General features: G+C 40.3%; 1 protein-coding gene across 2 annotated transcripts in view; it reads right to left on the bottom strand.

The window, feature by feature from the left end:
- Positions 1-21,234, bottom strand: part of LOC112048866 (nuclear pore complex protein Nup98-Nup96) — a 74,307-nt gene that overhangs the window by 28,813 nt on the left and 24,260 nt on the right. The window contains exons 1-18 of one of the 2 annotated variants that reach the window (XM_052890086.1): positions 21,012-21,090; positions 20,618-20,709; positions 19,683-19,830; positions 18,553-18,669; positions 17,952-18,074; positions 16,875-16,983; positions 15,741-15,853; positions 14,059-14,207; positions 12,023-12,162; positions 9,624-9,760; positions 8,801-8,831; positions 7,925-8,004; positions 7,533-7,575; positions 5,736-5,857; positions 2,832-2,939; positions 2,111-2,230; positions 1,277-1,427; positions 47-149 (exon numbers count right to left, since the gene is read on the bottom strand). In XM_052890086.1, coding sequence (XP_052746046.1) covers positions 47-149; positions 1,277-1,427; positions 2,111-2,230; positions 2,832-2,939; positions 5,736-5,857; positions 7,533-7,575; positions 7,925-8,004; positions 8,801-8,831; positions 9,624-9,760; positions 12,023-12,162; positions 14,059-14,207; positions 15,741-15,853; positions 16,875-16,983; positions 17,952-18,074; positions 18,553-18,669; positions 19,683-19,830; positions 20,618-20,709; positions 21,012-21,075 — 1,950 coding nt within the window. In that variant the 5' untranslated portion in view covers positions 21,076-21,090. Of the gene's footprint in view, positions 1-46; positions 150-1,276; positions 1,428-2,110; positions 2,231-2,831; positions 2,940-5,735; positions 5,858-7,532; positions 7,576-7,924; positions 8,005-8,800; positions 8,832-9,623; positions 9,761-12,022; positions 12,163-14,058; positions 14,208-15,740; positions 15,854-16,874; positions 16,984-17,951; positions 18,075-18,552; positions 18,670-19,682; positions 19,831-20,617; positions 20,710-21,011; positions 21,091-21,234 lie in introns of those variants that run through there. The other variant, XM_052890087.1, reaches the window with a different exon arrangement.

Raw genomic sequence — 21,234 nt, 5'->3', positions numbered from 1 at the left:
GACCTTATTACTAATAGTGACAAGGTCCCAATACAAAAGCACTCACCCTGAACACCCAGCTGCCGGTCTGAGGGCGATACTCCACAAACTTCGTGTCATGTTTGTCGCACACGCGCCGGAGTTTGCCTTCGTAGTCCATCTTCAGCAACCTGTCAGTAAAAAATAATAAATTAAAAATCAGTGTAAGCTTTCATCCCCATTTTCAACCCCCACTTTGTCGATATCCAATGTACAAATTACCGCGAATATAACTTACAAAATTATAGACCTCCAAATAAAAAATTTTAAAAAATTTCAACCAAATTAGTTCTTGTTTCAGTGAAAATTGACATCAAGTTGATAACGAGGAGCCGCTGTTTAGACAAGAAAGAAAGAAAGAAAATATATTTATTACTACATTATGCCACATATCACAATTATTTAAGAATAACACCCTGCGATATGTGGCATAACCTAGAAAAAGGTCCCAGCTCAGCATATTGCTATATGCTCCCCATTAACAAAGAGCCGCTGTTTCATTAAACATTGCCAATAAGCTGATAACGGGGAGCCGCTGTTTCATTAAACATTGTCAACAATTTGACAACGGGAAATCGCTGTTTCATTAAACATTGACAACAAGCTGATAACGGGGAGTCGCTGTTTCATTAAACATTGACAACAAGCTGATAACGGGGAACCGCTGTTTCATTTAACATTGACAGCAAGCTGATAACGGGAAGCCGCTGTTTCATTAAACATTGACAACAAGCTGATAACGGGGAACCCCTGTTTCATTTAACATTGACAGCAAGCTGATAACGAGGAACCGCTGTTTCATTAAACATTGACAACAATTTGACAACGGGGAGTCGCAGTTTCATTAAACATTGACAACCAGTTGATAACAGGGAGCCACTTTTTCATTAAACATTGACATCAAACGGGAAGGTGGAGTCCCTATTACATAAAATATAGTATCCGAAATCCGTCCATACGTCTTTAACCCTACATCCTTCGGTCACAAGTCCGGGACTTCACTCAAGGTTATTCTCTGCCATTCGAGGGTTTCATTGTAATATTCTTGGTGGGAATTGTTAGAGCTGACAGAATTTATTCAATAATAGTGTTATGCCCTTAAAATTCACTTCTGATGTCAATCCCCAACCCAATCGTCTCAAGACCGCGGTGTTTAGAAGCCTTTATAAGGCCTCTTATATTATATTAGGCCACTTGTGTCCAGCAGTGGTCGTCCATCGGATGATGATGGATGATAATGACGATGGTAGAGATTCACCTGTCGGGTTCGGTGATGGGTCGCTTCTCGGTCTTGTCCCTCGGCCACACGCGCTCCAGGGTGACGATGGCGCGTCGGTTCAACCCCTGGCCCACCGGCGGCTTGTCCTCGTCCTCGGGGTAGATTAATATCTCCTTGTTCATGAAGTGGACTGGAAGAATTAACAGATTATATTCAATTAAGCGGACTATGAAGGATGAGGCGATGGAGTATCTCTGGGTTATCGAATCAAAAATGAGGATATACATACAAAAGCTCTGCTTGTTTTAGATTGTGGTAAAGGTGATAGAGGTTTAGGGAGCTGTCTTAGCAGTGTAGGGGAGTTAAAGGGGTTGTTTAAGCTATGTAGGGGAGTTTAGTGGGCTGTCTAAACAGTGTAGGATTTTGTAGGGGAGATCAGGGAGCTATCTAAATTGTGTGGAAGTGTTTAGGGGGCTTTCCAAGCGGTTTAGGAGATGTAGGAGAGCTCAGGAGGTTTGTCTAATCAGTGTAGGGGCTTGTAGGGGAGTTCATTGAGCTGTCCAAGCGGCGTAGAGGAGCTATCAGAGCTTTCAGGGGCTATTTAAGCTGTGTAGGGGAGTTTAGGGGACTGTATAAGCGGCGTAGGGGAGTTTAGGGGGTTGTCAACCGGTGTAGACGATGTAGGGGAGTTCAGGGGACTGTCTAAGCGGTGTGGGGGATTTCAGGGGGCTGTCTAAGCTGTGTGGGGGAGTTCAGGGGACTGTCTAAGCGGTGTAGGGGAGTTTAAGAGGCTGTCTAACCGGTGTAGAGGATGTAGGGGAGTACAGGGGACTGTGTAAGCGATGTAGGGGACTAGTTGGCAGCGTAACGCACCCAAGGCGTCCAGATCCAGCCCCGCGACGTCGAGCTCGCAGTCGTAGTACACGTTGCCGTAGTTCTTGCGGCCGATGGTGAGGTGCGGCACCACGCACGAGCCGTCCGGACGTATGTAATCTGTAAGTTATATTAATAGACAATAGTTTTTTTTTGTATGGAGGACAGATGGACAGAAAAAAAAATTATCTTTGGAACGGCTGGACCAATTTTAATGGGAAATGACCAAGGACTTTTTTTTTTTGGAAAACATCATGGTGTGGCGAACGAACTCTTTCGTTCGCCCACTTTAGATTTGGCCATCTACATTCACATTCCATATTTATTTCATATTTAGAATGCTGTAAAACGCGCATGCGTGGATAGATAGTTTTGTCCAATCATTACCAGACTATCAGTTCACCATTCCACTCCGCTTCATCTATTTGATAGTCCTTTTATTTTATATCCCTATACAATTATTATAATCAGTGCAGTGAAATAATAAATTATTATTATTATAATAAATATACCAGTCAACAACATCGCCTCATTCTAGTATACCAACATATAAAATCTCTATAGCGATAATATTACTAATCAATTTAGGCTATTTTTTTATATTGTGGAAAAGTTTCCACGCGGATAAAGTCATGGGAATCCACTGGTTGGTTAGGTTAGGGTAATAACAAAGTTATGAAGTTACAGACTTAAGAAAAAAACAAATTAAACAAACACTTACTAGTCATTTCGTCCAACGTTGGGATGGTGTAATACCCCGGCCTGGTCAGCTTGACTCCCGCCGGGTGGGGGGGCGCCTCCCTGGTGGGCGGGAGCTCCCCTTCCGATACTGACAACAAGGTAATAAAGTTCAACACTAAGTTAGCCGTTTCTCTTTGAAAGAAACGAATATTTGTAGATTGCCGGGAAATCGTAGAAGTTACATGTACAAGTAGCTATCGTTTTATTTTCATTCATTTGCAGCAGGGAAAGACTGGTGAAGTTGAAATATCTATATCTCTTTCGTCGCAAAGCAAGGAAAGAGATAGCTGTATTTCTGATTCGGTTGTTATTTGTCGACATTTGTGTTCCTTTAACCTCGTGATTAACATTTTAGTCGTACTGATTTTAGCAACCATGGCAACCGAGGAGCAGTGTGCAAAGTTATAAAATTCCGTCGTTAGGGATTGGCGGAGTTGAAAATATCTCTATCTCTTTGTCTTTCGTTGCAAAGCAAGGAAAGAGATAGCTGTATATCTGATTCCGTCGCTATTTTTCGACATTTTTGTTGATTTATATAGATATATCGTGGTTCACAATTTAGAGATATATGGTGATTCACAATTTAGGCCTATTGGTAAAGATTTTAGTAACCATGGCAACCGCGGGAGCAGTGTGCAAACTTATAAAATTCCAACGTTAAGGATTGACGGAGTTGAAATATCTCTATCTCTTTCGTCGCAAAGAAAGGAAAGTGATAGCGATATTTGTATATATCGCGATTCACGATTTAGGCCCATTGATAAAGATTTTAGTAATCATGGCAACCGCGGGAGCAGTGTGCAAACTTATAAAATTCCGACGTTAGAGATTGGCGGAGTTGAAATATCTCTATCTCTTTCGTTGCAAAGAAAGGAAAGTGATAGCGATATTTGTATATATCGCGATTCACGATTTAGGCCCATTGATAAAGATTTTAGTTATCATGGCAACCGCGGGAGCAGTGTGCAAACTTATAAAATTCCGACGTTAGGGATTGGCGGAGTTGAAAATATCTCTATCTCTTTCGTTGCAAAGAAAGGAAAGTGATAGCGATATTTTTGAGCGACATTTGTGTTCCTTTACCCTCAAGATATATCGCAATTAACATTTTAGATGTACTGATAAAGATTTTAGTAACCATGGCAACCGCGGGAGCAGTGCGCAACCTTCTGACATTCCGACGTGAGGGACTTCTGGCCGGTCCAGTGACAGCAGAACGACAGACCTTCCGCGCTGGACTCACCTTGGAAAGGGATAGGGGGTTAGTGATAAGGTGGATTTTTGGATATATAATAAAGTTCGAATTCCATTACAGAATTGTCTTTTCCTGCATTTAAACGGAAATTACACGAGTGGTTATAATTTCAATGTTTTTAGTCTACGAAAGATTTTTTTTAATTTTAGCTAAATTACTGATACATATAATTATATATGTTTTTCAATGTATTATCGATAATAATTACTTTTGCAAATATTGACATTTTGACATTTATTTGATATTTTCTTCAGTAGTTATTTTCATTCTTTATAATTAATTTTTGGATCTACAATTTTTTTTTTAATATTATAAAAAATATTAAAAATACTATTGTAAAATATTGATAATAATTTGCACGCTGATTTAATCAGTGAATTGTGTTGGAAATCATACTATTATTGTAAGAGCTATTGCAACCCACAATTTAGCAAATAAATTATTATTATTATTATTTAAAAATATTAACTTTGAAAGGGGGGAAAGGGATGATTAGGTAAGAGGGGATGATAATGTAAAAGGGGATAAGATTCGGCTTTGCCTCATTGCACAAAAATCACTCGTCCTACAATGACCGTCGTTACATGACAGTGGCGTAGTAGTCTGAAGTTAGTTTTTTTGGTTGTCCTAAACGTATCCAACAAAATTAAGGGCTCTTATTTGGTGGAGATACTCAACAACGTGCAAGGTATACTCTCTTATGTTGAACTGTCGCTATTTAAATTCCACTGATGGAAGACTAATAGTAGAAGAGCCCGGGGTGCTAAATTTGCAGTTACTAAAGCGTAATTGAAGTCGATTATATTTGGTTGATTAGATGACAGGACGAATTGGTTATATACTTTTTTCGCTTACAGCGGTGGGGAAAAAACTACAGACTTTAAAGACAATTTTTATTACTTCGGCTTACTGAAATCATCAGAAAACATGAGTGATTATTCAGGAGATTAGTTCATTTAAATAAATTAACAACGCTAGTGGCTTGATAACATAAATATAAAGGGTTTTTATTTTGTAACATTAGAATCCTCCCATTCCATTACTTTACGCTCAAATCGTCAGATTTACAAAATGCACACCTTTTAGCTATCAACTCACCTACCTTATCTTAATCTGACGTGCTGCTTGAGTATTTCTGAAGTTAGTTTTGTTTTTGGTTGCCCTAAATGTCATCATCATCATCACATCAGCCGATGTTCGTCCACTGCAGGACATAGGCCTTTTGTAGGCACAGCCAAACACGATACTAAGCCGCCTGCATCCACCGAATCCCTGCGTCTCGCTTGATGTCGTCAGTCCACCTGGTGGGGGGTCGGCCAACACTGCGCTTACTAGTGCGGGGACACTTTGGGACCCCAACATTCATCGGCTCTTCGCACTATGTGCCCTAAACGTACACACTAATATTAACGGCACAATGTGCAAGGTTTTATTCCTTATGAGGGGATATTTTCACTGGGGAATACACTCGAAAAGCGAAGTTATCACAGAACACATCTGCTTATAGTTATGATACTGATCGCAGATAAACTCAGAAGAAAAAAAAGAAAAAAAAATGTTCATCTGCCGCGCTCGAGTAACTGCAAAAATCCCCCCGTCGGCTCCTCTACTATAAAGAGCGGATCTCACCCGAGGTGTCGATGTTCTCCTTGTCCTCCGCACTCCGGTCGGGGCGCAGGCCCATGTGGCGCACGGAGTTCTCCGCCGACAGCGCGCCCGGCGGCGGCTTGCACAGAGGCTTCGTCGTTAACCTGCAGGTACAGTAACCATTGTAATATTAGCTGAAGCCACGCGGTTTCACCCGCGTGGTTCCCGTATAGGGAAGTGTCTCCCTATTATATAGGTTGAAGAGAAAGTCCAGTAGAAGTTAAGAAGGAGCGAGAAATTATAGCGATAGGCACGATAAAAGAGTTTATTGCACAGGCACAGATATAGTATAAGTATAAGAGTACACAAATACGGAAGTAATATTGAAGACGAAAGTTTTATACGGCTAATTAATCTCACGGTATAGTAAGTACGTTCGCGGTTAAATTGTCGCCGACTGCAGCAGAGCGTAGGTACTCGTGCGGAGTGCGCGCCGGGCGGCGGGCGATCGGCCGCGTACCGCTCGCGGCTTGCGCGTGTGTGTGTGTCGCCTCATACATAACTACGCACACTAATGCCGCGCGCTAATATTTTAAATACTACATAATAAAGTAAACTATTTACATCAAATACAATAAATATGAAATATAATACATGTTTGAAACTTATTTTATGAATTTTATATAAGGATGAATTTATTTTATACTAGATAATTATGTGCCTATGAAATTGTGAATGTATTATGAATGCTAATAAAATATATATACAGAACCAAATAGTAGAAGTAGATATTATTATGAAACGGGCGAGAGAAGCCCACACCCGTTCCCGTAGATAATATATAGCCTTCTTCTATAAATGGGCTATGTAACACTGAAAGTGTTATCGTTGCGTTGGCCGCTTTTAAATATACATGTTTCTAATAAATAGTGTAGGAAATAGTAGTCTGACGGATCATCATTATCAACCCATATTCGGCTCACTGCTGAGCTCGAGTCTCCTCTGAGAATGAGAGGGGTTAGGCCAATAGTTCACCTCGCTGGCCCAATGCGGATTGGCAGACTTCACACACGCAGAGAATTTTCTTAATTCTCTGGTGTGCAGGTTTCCTCACGATGTTTTCCTTCACCGTTTGAGACACGTGATATTTAATTTCTTAAAATGCACACAACTGAACAGTTGGAGGTGCATGCCAAGGATCGGATTCGAACCTACGCCCTCCGGAATCGAAGGCAGAGGTCATATCCACTAGGCTATCAGTCTGACGGATATGAAGAGGATATTCAGTGGCGTTCGAATACATCTCTTGTTGTGTAATACTTTATGGGTTACTTGGGATAGGCGGGGAGAGTGACTTGAGTGGAAAAGGGGAGTGTTTGTTAACAATCAATGGTACCTTTAACCCTACACACAACGTTCACAAGTGCGTGACTTCGCTCAAGGTCATTCTCTGCCATTCTAGGGTCTTATTTTGGTTACAGTATCATTTGTTATTTAAGTAATCCTTACAAGTGTTGTAAATCATATCCTTTAGTTTTCTTATATTTATAATCACTTTTGAGTCCTATAATAAAAGAATTTTTCAAATCGGACCAGTAATTCCTAAGATTAGCGCGTTCAAGCAAAGACAAAAAACAAACAAACTCTCCAGCTTTATAATATTAGTATATATTCATTATAAACAACCCATATTGGGCACACTATGGAGCACGAGTCTCCTATCAGATTGAGATGGATTAGGCTTATGTTTTTTTAGCCTAGTACACGGAATAAGGGTAAATAATAATAATAATAATCTTATTTTACATTTTTCTTTTATTATAGTATAATTACACTCACCAACTAGTTCGTCTCTCAGACATTTCTATTGGCAACTCCTTGTCTGAAATATAAACAAACATTGATACAAAATAACCATTATTAATAATAATGATATTATTATTTTCTAAAAATGCGACTCCAAACAAGATTTCACCAAATTTTTTATATTTTATATTATACAAATTTTCATGCATGAAAAATATTGCACTAAAAGCTTCTATAAAACAAATAAAACATTATTTGTAAAAATAGTATAAAAAAAAGAAAAATAGAATACGTTTTCGCACAAAAAAAAAAGTAAAAAACAATAGAAATTAATAATTTAAACTTAGCACGCAAAGGCGGCCTTATTGCTATAAACAATACCAGGCATTGACGAGAGGATTTGCTTAAAAAACTTGAAAAAATACCTAAATTGGGATACAGTCTCGGCGTCGGTTCGTTGTCGATTGGTTTCTCTTTATCGCTCCAACCTTGTTTGGGACCCAACCTGTGTACAAAACACTGTATTTAATACTATCACGTTTATTAAATAAATAAAAGAAAATAGTTTTTTTTAACTATTTTTGATTATAAAAATCTACGAATTTACTCGAAAGAATACTCATTCCCTCCCAAGAAATGCGACGCTAATATGGATAATAATGGCGGATTGATGACGTTTTCAATACAGTAGTCGATTTGACGTTTGCTGTCAATTGTCATGTCATAGTTGCTTTATGGGCGCTATCTTAACAAAACATCCGATTGTATAAAAGTTGATATTTTTATGTAAACATTAGATCGTTGATCCTATACTTTGACAGAGGGGTAACGTCTAACGAGGCTGTATAATTCGTCCGAGCTCTGAGACAATTCGACGGATGCCATGAATTATTTTTTACTATTGCTTTCTTTGTCTATGGTTTACAAAAAAAATTAAACGTCAAGTTTGACTGTTGGTAGTGACTCTACCGCCGGTTCGTAAGGCAGGTACCGTCTGTGACAACATTTTTTTTTCATCCTTTACAAGTTAGCCCTTGACTACTATCTCACCTTATGGTAAGTGATGATGCAATCTGAGATGGAAGCGGGCTAACTTGTTAGGATGACGAAAATCCACACTCCTTACGGTCTCTACACGGCATCGTACCGGAACGCTAAATCGCTTGGCGGCACGTCTTTGCCGGTAGGGTGGTAACTAGCCACTCCCGAAGCCTCCTACCAGCCAGACCTGGGCCACTTAAGAAAACCTCAATCGGTCCAGCCAGGGATCGAACCCAGGACCTCCGTCAAAAAAAACTTACCAACTGCTGTGTCTGTCGAAGGACTCGGAATCTGAAACAATAATAGCTTGTGTTATACATTGTTATTAGTCATTACCGTTTTATTTTTTTTACTTTCGGCTCCATGAACCCCTGTTGAGACAGCGAACCCCTTAATTAAACCCCCCCCCTCCCTCCAACAAAGATGTCTTCGTAATATTAATGTGATGGGTGTGCTTGTTTCTTGTCGCAATTAATGGATTCAATGTTAGAAGTATTTTTGGACAATTTTAACCTTAATTCTAACTTGGTATCAGTTACCAAGCCACCATTACGTAAAGCCGTCAAACGGCGAACCCCTAGGGGTTCGCGTACCCCACTTTGAGAAACCTTGCAATAGGGTAATTGACTTATATCAACTTTAATATAATTTTTAGCAGACTCAGAAGTGGATTACAAAAATTATGATTACGGTTAATACGAACAAAGGTTATGATTCACAACATTTGTCAGGACAACTTAATTAACAAATCAAACTGTAACCAAAATAAGACCCTAGAATGGCAGAGAATGACTTTGAGTGGAGTCACGCACTTGTGAACGTTATGTGTAGGGTTAAAGACGTCTTTGATAGTTAACCAACACTCTCCTTTTCCACTCAAGTTACTCTCTCCGCCTATGCTAAGTATCCCAAGTAACCCAAGTAACCCAAGAAGAACTGTGGACGGCTCGAACGCCACGAGCGTACTGAAGCCGACTACACGACTTATATCGCAAGTCGTTCCCGCCAACCGATCGCTACCCCTCTCTAACTCCCCACTCTTTACGGACCGTCTCAGACTACTATTTCCTACACAATACATACTATTATTATCCGTGTCTGTTATTCTCTCCTTCTCTCGTGTAGTCGCATCCTCTTTGCTCGCTTGCACGTGCTGCTCTTGCATCTCTCTGTGACTCTGATCTTGGGTCGTGTCTATGGGACGCGAGTCGTCCAATGATCTGAAAATGAAGATAGTTTTAGGAAAACTCAGAAAATCCATTACTGATAAATTGAACTGATTAACTGAAATTGGTATATTTTTATTGTTGTTGGGAATGCACAGTCAAATCATGTTAATTATTCTTTTTGGTTTTTATGTTATTTTTTTTTATTTGCTTAAACCATGTTAGCATAAGCAGTTAGTAATATAACATTATCTATATAATTATTATGAAGCTTAAGAGTTTGTTTGTTTGTTTGATTGAACGCTCTAATCTCAGGAACTACTGGTCCGATTTGAAAAATTCTTTCAGTGTTAGATAGCCCATTTATCGAGGAAGGCTATAGGCCATATTTTATCCCCGTATTCCTACGGGAACAGGAACCACGCGGGTGAAACCGCGCGGCGTCAACTAATTTTTAATATTCATACACCTGTTAAGGTAGAAAGTATAGGGGCATGTATCTAAAAGAACAAACTGTAACCCTTGCATTTTCAAATGAATAAATGAATTATTAAAAGATAAGAAAAACCAATGTTAAAACAAAGGTTCACATTCACAACACTTTTGCAGGCACTTCCAAACATCACGATACTGAGCCGCCTGCATCCAGCGAATGTCTGCGACTCGCTTGATGGCGTCAGTCCACCTGGTGGGGGGTCGGCCAACACTGTGCTTACTTGTGCGGGGTCTAGACTTATTATAAACTAGCAGACGCCCGCGACTTCGTCCGCGTGAAACTCGATGTTAACTTTCAACTACCCTACCCCTACCCTACGTTGAATTTTTTCCTTAATTTTCTTTGCTATAAACCTCACGGAGCCCGAGACTTTCCAACGAATGCAAAACCGTGGAAATCGGTTCGTGCGTTCTGGAGTTGTAGCGTCAGGAAAGAAAACCCAACTTTTATTTTATTTTTATAAAAAGTATCCTATGTCCTTCTCCTGGCTCTAAACTACCTCCCTGCCAATTTTCAGCCAAATCGGTTTAGCCGTTCTTAAGTTATCAGTGGAGTAACTAACACGACTTTCTTTTATATATATATAGATTTGAAAAATACTTTCACCGTTGAGAAGCCTTGAATGCTATAGGGTATATTATATTTTAAAAAAAATAGGGATTTTTCCTTATTTTCAGCTAAATCGGTTCAGCCGTTCTTGAGTTATCAGTGGAGTAACTAACACGACTTTCTTTTATATATATAGATTTGAAAAATTTTTTTCACTGTTGAGAAGCCCTGAATGCTATAGGGTATATTATATTTTCAAAAAAATAGTGATCCTTCCTTAAGTGTAGGGATAGGGTTGGGTAGGTAAGAATAAGAATTGTTTAATTAGAATAAACTCAGTACATAAATAGCAATGACGTCCTGACCTTAATCTAGATAAGCCCGTGTCGTAAGGGCCAGTGACTTTATGCTACATACAATATCCAAAAGAATTTTTACAAAGATCTTAAAAATACATTACTAAAAAAAAAAAAGTTTATAATTATTAATGTTGTGTGCATGTGTTAGTGCGTGTGTGTGTAAATACATGCATGCGTGTTAGTGCGAGTATGTCTAGGAGTGTGTGTATGCGGCTGTGTGTCGTGCGTATGAGTGTGATTTAGAACTAGACTTCTTTAGTATTAATATTATATTTACCTTTACTATTAATATTTAACTACTAGATTAGGTACTAGTTTCAAAATACAATTTAATTTTATTTTATTTGTGGACTAAATATGGATCCATTATGTTTTCCGTACTATCATAACTAGCTGACGGCGCGCGGTTTCACCCGCATGGTTCCCGTTTCCGTGGGAATACGGGGATAATATATAGCCTATAGCCTTCGTCGGTAAATGGGCTATCTAACACTGAAAGAATTTTTTAAATCGGACCAGTAGTTCCTGAGATTAGCGCGTTCAATCAAATAAACTCTTCAGCTTTATAATATTAGTAAGATTTACTGTAGATAATGTGGATTTAACCACTTTTTTGTAGGTGTAGGGTAGAAGTGTGGTGTGGGAGTACAATAGAATAGGGATACTGTATAAACAAATTCGATGGGTTCGATTCCCACAACTGGAAAATATTTGTGTGATGAGCATGAGTGTTTTCCAGTGTCTGTGTGTATTTATACATTATATAAGTATTTATATGTAGTATATAATTGTATATTAATATTATAATATCAACTATCTTAGCACCCATAACACAAGCTACTCTGTATGCTTACTTTGGGGCTAGATAGTGATGTGTATTGTTTAAGTATATTTAAAAAAAAAAAAAAATACCTATTGGTATCAGCATGATCAATCTCGTCGTCGTCCGTCGTCCGTTTGGGTCGCAGGACGAGCCGCTTCCTGCTCGGCTTGAGGGTCAACTTGTCCTCTATACTGGGGTCGGACTCCTCCAAGCCGTCGAACAGGGACTTCTGTGAATTAAGCACATTTGTTAGTAACTGACGAACTCTTTTATTTCTTTCTTTCTTTTCTTTTAAAAAAAAAGAATATTTGCAATGCCATTTTTTATAATATTATGACCAATATTCCTATTCCCCTCCAACTAGTCGACAGAGACTGTGCTAGGAGTGGGTACCACAATAGACCAATGGGGCGGGGATCGAACCACCACCCCTCGGTGATGAGTCCGACCGCTCTTACCGTTGAGCTATTGAGGCTTTATTTATTTTTTTATTCTTCATAAGTTAGCCCTTGACTACATTGTCACCTGATGGTAAGTGATGTTGCAGTCTAAGATGGAAGCGGGCTAACTTGTTAGGAGGAGGATGAAAATCCACACCCCTTTTCGATTTCTACACATCGTACCGGAACGCTAAATCGCTTGGCGGTACGTCTTTGCCGGTAACTAGCCACGGCCGAAGCCTCCCACCAGCCAGACCTGGACCAATTAAGAAAAACTCAATCTACCCAGCTGGGGATCGAACCCAGGACCTCCGTTTTGTAAATCCACCGAGCATAGCACAGCGCCACGGAAGCCGTCAAACATTTTAATAGTGTAACGTGGCGTAGCAAATGTAATTCCCCTTCTTGTATGTTCTACCGTTTTATATAGGTGGGGGTGCTTCCTCACGAATAAGGCTGTTTCCAAAATATAAATTGATGGTCATAGTCAGATTTTTGTCACTTAACATCAGGTCAAGGCAGTCAAGAGGTCCATTGTCATTGAATAAAAAAGTTTCTTCTCTTAAACCACCTTCACCGCGGACTGGTGGGCACCCAAAATATAAATTGATGGTCATAGTCAGATTTTTGTCACTTAACATCAGGTCAAGGCAGTCAAGAGGTCCATTGTCATTGAATAAAAAAGTTTCTTCTCTTAAACCACCTTCACCGCGGACTGGTGGGCACCCAAAATATAAATTGATGGTCATAGTCAGATTTTTGTCACTTAACATCAGGTCAAGGCAGTCAAGGGGTCCATTGTCATTGAATAAAAAAGTTTCTTCTCTTAAACCACCTTCACCGCGGACTGGTGGGCACCCAAAATATAAATTGATGGTCATAGTCAGATTTTTGTCACTTAACATCAGGTCAAGGCAGTCAAGAGGTCCATTGTCATTGAATAAAAAAGTTTCTTCTCTTAAACCACCTTCACCGCGGACTGGTGGGCACCCAAAATATAAATTGATGGTCATAGTCAGATTTTTGTCACTTAACATCAGGTCAAGGCAGTCAAGAGGTCCATTGTCATTGAATAAAAAAGTTTCTTCTCTTAAACCACCTTCACCGCGGACTGGTGGGCACCCAAAATATAAATTGATGGTCATAGTCAGATTTTTGTCACTTAACATCAGGTCAAGGCAGTCAAGAGGTCCATTGTCATTGAATAAAAAAGTTTCTTCTCTTAAACCGCCTTCACCGCGGACTGGTGGGCACCAGTCCATCACCACCACCATCACCTTGTCTCTGGCGCAGGCGACGGGGCGCGGGAACACCTCCAGGCGCGACGCGGCGGGCGGCGGCGACGTGACGCGGTACGCCGCGCCGTCCAACACCGCCTTCACCGCGGGCTGGTGGGCACCAGCACTACATCACCTTGTCTCTGGCGCAGGCGACGGGGCGCGGGAACACCTCCAGGCGCGACGCGGCGGGCGGCGGCGACGTGACGCGGTACGCCGCGCCGTCCAACACCGCCTTCACCGCGGGCTGGTGGGCACCAGCACTACATCACCTTGTTTCTGGCGCAGGCGACGGGGCGCGGGAACACCTCCAGGCGCGACGCGGCGGGCGGCGGCGACGTGACGCGGTACGCCGCGCCGTCCAACACCGCCTTCACCGCGGGCTGGTGGGCACCAGCACTACATCACCTTGTCTCTGGCGCAGGCGACGGGGCGCGGGAACACCTTGAGGCGCGACGCGGCGGGCGGCGGCGACGTGACGCGGTACGCCGCGCCGTCCAACACCGCCTTCACCGCGCGCGGGTTGGTGGGTTTCAGCACGTCTTCTGCTGTGGACGCTGAAATATATATAAAATTAAAGTTAATATTTTAATTAAGCTCAGTTTATAAACACTTTTGACACGTCAGGTTATGAATCATAATTAAAGTCGAAAACTAAAACTCGATATAATTAACGTCGAAAACTGAAACCCAATATAATTAATTTCGAAAACTGAAACCCGATATAATTAATTTCGAAAACTGAAACACGATATAATTAAAGTCGAAAACTGAAACCCGTCATATTAAAGTCAAAAACTGAAACCCGATATAATTAAAGTCAAAAACTGAAACCTGATATAATTAAAGTCGAAAACTGAAACTTGATATAATAAAGTCGAAAACTGAAACTCGATATAATTAAAGTCGAAAACTGAAACCCGATGTAATTAAAGTCGAAACAGAACCCCGATGTAATAATAGTCGAAAACTGAAACCCGATATAATTAAAGTCGAAAACTGAAACCCGATGTAATTAAAGTCGAAACAGAACCCCGATGTAATAATAGTCGAAAACTGAAACCCGATATAATTAAAGTCGAAAACAGAAACCCGATGTAATTAAAGTCGAAACAGAACCCCGATCTTATAATAGTGGAAAACTAAAACACGATATAATTAAAATCGAAAACTGAAACCCTATTTAGATAAAGTCGAAAACTAAAACACGATATAGTTAAAGTCGAAAACTGAAACTCGATATAATAAAGTCGAAAACTGAAACTCTATATAATTAAAGTCGAAAACTGAAACCCGATGTAATTAAAGTCGAAAACTGAAACTCGATATAATTAAAGTCGAAAACTGAAACTCGATATAATTAAAGTCGAAAACTGAAAATTAAAGTTATGAGTGGTTAGAAGTCTATGTAAAAGAGGCCTATGTGCAGAAGAGGCATAAAGGTGTGGACTGGGCCGCCCGAGCAATTTACCTCCCCACCTAACTCACGGAACATTTCGTACTATCTCAGCTTATGACGGCCGCGTGGCGCAGTGGGTAGTGACCCTGCTTTCTGCATCCACGGCCGTGGGTTCGATTCCCACAACTGGAAAATATTTGTGTGATGAGCATGAGTGTTTTCCAGTGTCTGTGTGTATTTATAGATTATATAAGTATTTATATGTAATATATAAATATTATAATATCAACTATCTTAGCACCCATAACACAAGCTACTCTGTATGCTTACTTTGGGGCTAGATAGTGATGTGTAAGTATATTTATTTATTGTTATTTATTATTTATGACGACACGAGCCGACCTATCGAATGACTCACCCGCGCCGACACGTGCGTGAAAAAGTTTTACAAGTGTCAACTAGCCTATCTATCTATACTAAAAATATAAAGCTGAACAGTTTGTTTGTTTGAACGCGCTAATCTCAGGAACTACTGGTCCGAATTGAAAAATTCTTTCAGTGTTAGATAGCCCATTTATCGAGGAAGGCTGTAGGCTATATATCATCCCCGTATTCCTACGGGAACGGGAACCACGCGGGTGAAACTGCGCGGCGGCAGCTATTATTCTATACAATGTATGTGACAACTCACAAGCGTCAGGCAGCAAGTCCTTGAAGAGTCCGGTGTCGCCGTACGGTCGCGCGGCGAGCGCCAGCATGTGCTCGTGGACGTTGCCCGCCGCGGACGCGCCCGACAGAGAGCCGCTGCGTACAGGTACGTAAAGTCAACACATATACAATATACCAGACACGTAAAGTCAACAAGCTTCTATAATCTATACATATACATTTACTAGTGGACGCCCTGAACTTCATCCGCGTGGAAGTCAATGTAAACTTTCAACCCCTATTTCACCACTTTAGGGGTTAATTTTTAAAAATTCTTGATTCCTATTTTCCTACTCCTACTAATATTACGAACGCGAAACTATGTATTATGTTTGGATATTTGGATGTTTGTTACTCTTTAACGCCGCTCTACTGAAGCGATTTGGCTGAAATTTGGAATGGAAATAGATTTTACTCTGAATTGACATTCAGTTGAGTTTCCCGAGATTTGCGGTAACTGATGATTTTGATGATATGAATGTTTGTTACTCTTTCACGCCTGGACTATTGAACCGAATTAGCTGAAATTTGGTATTGAGATATATTATAGCCTGGATTAACACATAAAACTACTTTTTATCCCGGGAAAATCCATGGTGGATTTGTGAAAAACTAAATTCCACGCGGACGAAGTCGCGGGTGTCCGCTAGTAAGATTATAAAATTTCAAAGTCTATTAAAAATCTTTTATCGTAATTAGATGAAAATTCATACAGTTTTAGCTTCCTTACATTAAATGTGACATTTTTCAATATTTGAACTATAAACATAAACGCACAAATAACAAAGATATTAGTAATTTTGTTTAGACGCACATACAAATCTAACGATCATTATGGCCTACGACGTCATTAGTTCGTACCATTTTGTATGGGGCGTTTTTCAGGGATCCGCGGCAGCGCCGCAAATCTGACCCTTTAAATCCCTGTAGCTCCGAAAGTAATGATCGCAGATACCCTGTTACTTTTACAAAATTGCTTTACTATTAGCATACTCTTCATTTATATACAATTTATGTAACTGTCATCATCCCTATTCTAGTCACCGCTGCCCGCGAGTATACGAAGTCGCAGGCGTCCGAAGTAGTACGTACAAAGAAATATATTTGTTGGACTTACCCCATTAAACTGTTGTTAGTATTAATTTGTCCGAGACCTCCCAGAGTGGTGCCGCCCAGTGTGGACGTGTTGCCGAAGAGACTGCCACCCCCCAACCCCGAGTCGAGGCCTGCGAAACAGTATATCATGTCATCATCATCATTATCAACCCATATTCGGCTCACTGATGAGCACGAGTCTCCTCTCAGAATGATTTCGATTCTTAAATACATAAAGTATGTCTTAAAGACATGATAGTCTATATTTTATTTGTTTCATGACGTCACGTATACACTAAACCTTAACAAAACGGAGTGTTTGACAAAATTATTAGTCAATAATTAGTTTAACGTTTATTCTTTTACTGACATCAAGTAACATCGTCACGTCACCAAATAAAAAATTTAACATATTTTTTTAAATTAAATTTTTCTATAAAATCTTTTATAATCAACCCATATTCGGCTCACTGCTGAGCACGAGTCTCCTATCAGAATGAGAGGGGTCAGGCCAATAGTCCACCACTCACCAATGCAGATTGACAGACTTCACACACGCAGAGAATTGAGAAAATTCTCAAGTATGCAGGTTTCTTCACGATGTTTTCCTTCACCGTTTGAGACATTGGCCTAACCCCTCTCATTCTGAAAGGAAACTCGAGCTCAGCAGTGAGCCGTATATGGGTGTATAATGATACATTGAACAAACATTACATCTTAACATACAAAGTGTTACAAGTTCCTAGAAGTTCCGATTACAAGTAGTATTAACATACATTATTTATGTTATTGTAGCGGGAAGGTATCAGTTTTGGTGTAAGTAAGTGTATTTGATGACTTGAGCTCAGTTGTTTATCAGGCAGCGTGCACACCGTCACGCTGCCAGTCGCGTTAGTGGATTTTATGCAATAATAATGTTTAGTGTTGTAATTATTGATCACAAATTGTTTAGTGTGTGAAGGTGAGTGTTGATGCATTCTGAAAGAAACCTTTAAACCTACGCCCAAGGTCACAAGTCCTGGGACCTGCTCGAGGTGTTTCCTCTACCACTCCCTGCTACCAGTCACGTCACAAAAGCTAATCTTGAGGTTAACTCTACCTGTGCGGAAGGTGTTGCTCGGCGCCGCGTTCGGCTGAGAGAAGAGGGAGCCTCCTCCGAGAGTGCCGAAGGCGGGCGCCGCCGGTTTACTCTGGAAAGACGTGCCTAACCCTCCGCCTAAACCTGCACATACAGAATAGCCATAAATAAATTGGTGTTTGATAGTGTCCGACCGAAAGTTCGGTTTCGGTTTCTTCCAAAAAACCAGTTTCGGTCGGACTCTATTGACATTTTTTAGGATTCCGTAGTCAACTAGGAACCCTTATAGTTGGGCCATGCCTGTCCGCGATTTAGCTCAGAGACTACTACAACTATAAAGCTTCAATTGGACATGAGTATGTAATGGAATTGAGTACGAAGATTATAAATTTTGGTAAATTAGTAAAATAAAATCTTGAAAATTTTTTAATTTAGGGATTCCCCGACATGTAAAGTGGGGATGACTTTTTTTACTCATTTATCGTCTGTGATTTATTATAATTGTATTTAGGTATTTAAAGTTATTTTTTTGTCTTTCTGTTTGTTCGGGCTAATCTTTGACTCAGCTCGTGGGATTGCGAAAAACAGAATTTCAAGTAATTATAACAATAGAAGGGCTTACCAAGGGTGGGTTGCGTGAACCCAAAAGGTTGCGTGGTCGCCGGCTTGCCGAATGTGTTGGCGCCAAACAGTCCCGACCCCGTCGTGTTCGTGCCGAAGCCGGTCGACGTGCCGAAAGCTGTACCAGAAAACGTATAAAGTAAACAAAGATGTCCGAAATTGGGCCCACTTTTCAGAACGATATCGAAGTGAAAAATGTACTAAAAATCTTGTATATTTTACTAGATTACTCCATTAGAATGTTAGCCGAAATAATGTTCGCCAATAGGGAAAAAGCGTTGATTTAATTTTTTTTTTTTAAACAATGTTTGCTATATCTTTTGTTAATATGACCAATATTCCTCCCCAACTATCGAGAAAGACTGTATCAGGAGTGGATACGACGGTCACCTCCCCCTCGGTGATGAGTCAAACCGCTCTTACCGTTGAGCTATTGAGGCTCTTATTTTTACATTATTTTCACACCAATCGTAGCAATGATATTTTTAAATAAACTATAAGATTGATGACCTCCCTTACTTGACATCGTCACCGCAAAAAGTGGTCCGAATAATAGGCTACAACATTGAGCGCACACATGCACAATTTTGTGTTTACCACCGCCGAAACACAGCACATTAGCAAGTGACGTCATTCATAGAGATAACAGCGTGATTGGCGTTTGCAGTGATGCGATATATCACGTCACCGCAAGAGCCAATTACAAACCGATGCCTTGTAGCGAATGGCGATAAAAATACAATTTTGTTTTATAAAAATATTACAATTACGAGATTATTTTCACAAATAAAAATGTGATAAGAGTTTCTAGGCATCTTTACTGCCTATATGCAAAAAATCTTCTTAAGTTTTGTACAGCAGGCGAGTAGCCTATTATAAAGAATAGGGACAACCCACCACCTCCCATGGCCCTTTCAACCTCTCGGTAATTTGGGCCGAATGGAGGGAGGTCGAACCCGGTACTTGCTCTTTGCGTGTTCCCGGGACGCCTCCTTGACACCCTACAAGTTATTTTGTCATTTCGCTCCTTGTCCCTTGATACTCACTCTCCCCCTTCTGGGGCTGGACGACACACGACGTTGAGATCCGCTTGCACTTGCTTGTAAGGAATAAAAAATATATGTATCTCACCGGGCGCGGTGGAGCCGAAGGTAGGCGCGGTGGTCTGCTGCGGCTTAGCGCCGAACAAACCGCCGGCGCCAAACGCGCCGAAGCCCGTGCTAGCGGGCGTCGCGCCGAAAGCCCCGGTCGCCGGCTTCGCGCCGAACAAACCACCGGTCTAAAAGATTAAAAAAAACATCATAAACAACCAAAGACTAATTATATAAGGATCTGCCGCGAAAACATATGAAGAAAACACATTTTTATTTGCAATTCGCCTCCTATAAGTGGATTTGTCAACACCTTGAAGTTATGGGAAATAGGCCACTTGCCTCTTTTTAACCGAGTTCCAAAAAGGAGGAGGTTCTACGTTCGTTGTTTTTTTTTTTTTTTTTTTTTATGTATGTCCAGCGATAATTTCGTCATTTGTGGACCGATTTTGAAAATTCTTTTGTAAACAGTGTTTAACCTGAATTGTGGAAGTATTATAAGCTATATTTTATTTTGTCCCGTCAATAATAACCAGTAAAAAATTTAATTTAAATGAAAAAATATCTACGTAAATATTTTGCCGCCGAAACACAACACATTGGCAAGTGACGTCATTCATAGTGATAACAGTGTGATTGGCGTTTGCAGTGATGAGATATATAACGTCACCTCAAGCGCCAATCACAACCCGATGCCTTGTAGCGAATGACGTCACAATTTATGATTGGCGTTTGGGGTGACGTGATAAAAATACAATTTTGTTTTATAAAAATATTACAATTACAAGTTTATTTTCACAAATAAAAATGTGATTAGAGTTTCTAGGCATCTAAACTGCCTACATGCAAAAAATCTTCTTAGTTTTGTACAGCAGGCGAGTAGCCTATTGTATAATGCCGACAATTTTCAACATATCTTTGATGTACAGAATTTGACCTGTTACAGTTTTATTATAAGTATAAACTATGGATTACCTGATTCTGTGTATTGCTGCCGAAGCCAAAAGTGGATGTGTTGGTGCCGAACGCGGGCGCTTGAGTCGTCGTCGCGCCAAACAAACTGGTACCTGCGACAAAACAACTTTATTTAAAAAAAAAAAACTTGTTATTTTAAAAAATAAAATGATTTTTGGGCGATGATGGTAAACGTCCGATTCTCGTTGTATTCTTTTATCAACAAACGTAATTTCTTCGGCACCCTACTTAGCTGGATTTGTAAATAAGAGATTACAAATCCAGCTAAGTATGGTAGGGGTAAGGAAAAAGTACACATAACCCAAAGCGAAGATTCCATCAGATCCACTAGTATTATTATAAAGAGGTATTTATTTATAGAGGAATCTCTTAGACTACAGTCGTGACCACTTACCGGCAGCGGGTGTGACGCCGAAGACTGGCTGGTTGGTTCCAAAGAGACCATGGAATAGGTACATATCTAGCAGGGGAGGTGAGTGTTAATTCTGTAAGGATCACTTAAACCTACACCCAAGGTTACAAGTCCGGGAACCTTTTCGATATGTTTACTCTACCTCAAGATGAATGATACGATCCTTGTCGCTGCTACTCGATGCGTTATACGAGGAAACTCTTAC

The sequence above is a fragment of the Bicyclus anynana genome, chromosome 27, assembly GCF_947172395.1.
Source record: "Bicyclus anynana chromosome 27, ilBicAnyn1.1, whole genome shotgun sequence".
Lineage (NCBI taxonomy): Eukaryota > Metazoa > Arthropoda > Insecta > Lepidoptera > Nymphalidae > Bicyclus > Bicyclus anynana.
The sequence above is the reverse complement of the archived record's forward strand: the minus strand, read 5'-3'. Positions and strand labels throughout refer to the sequence as shown.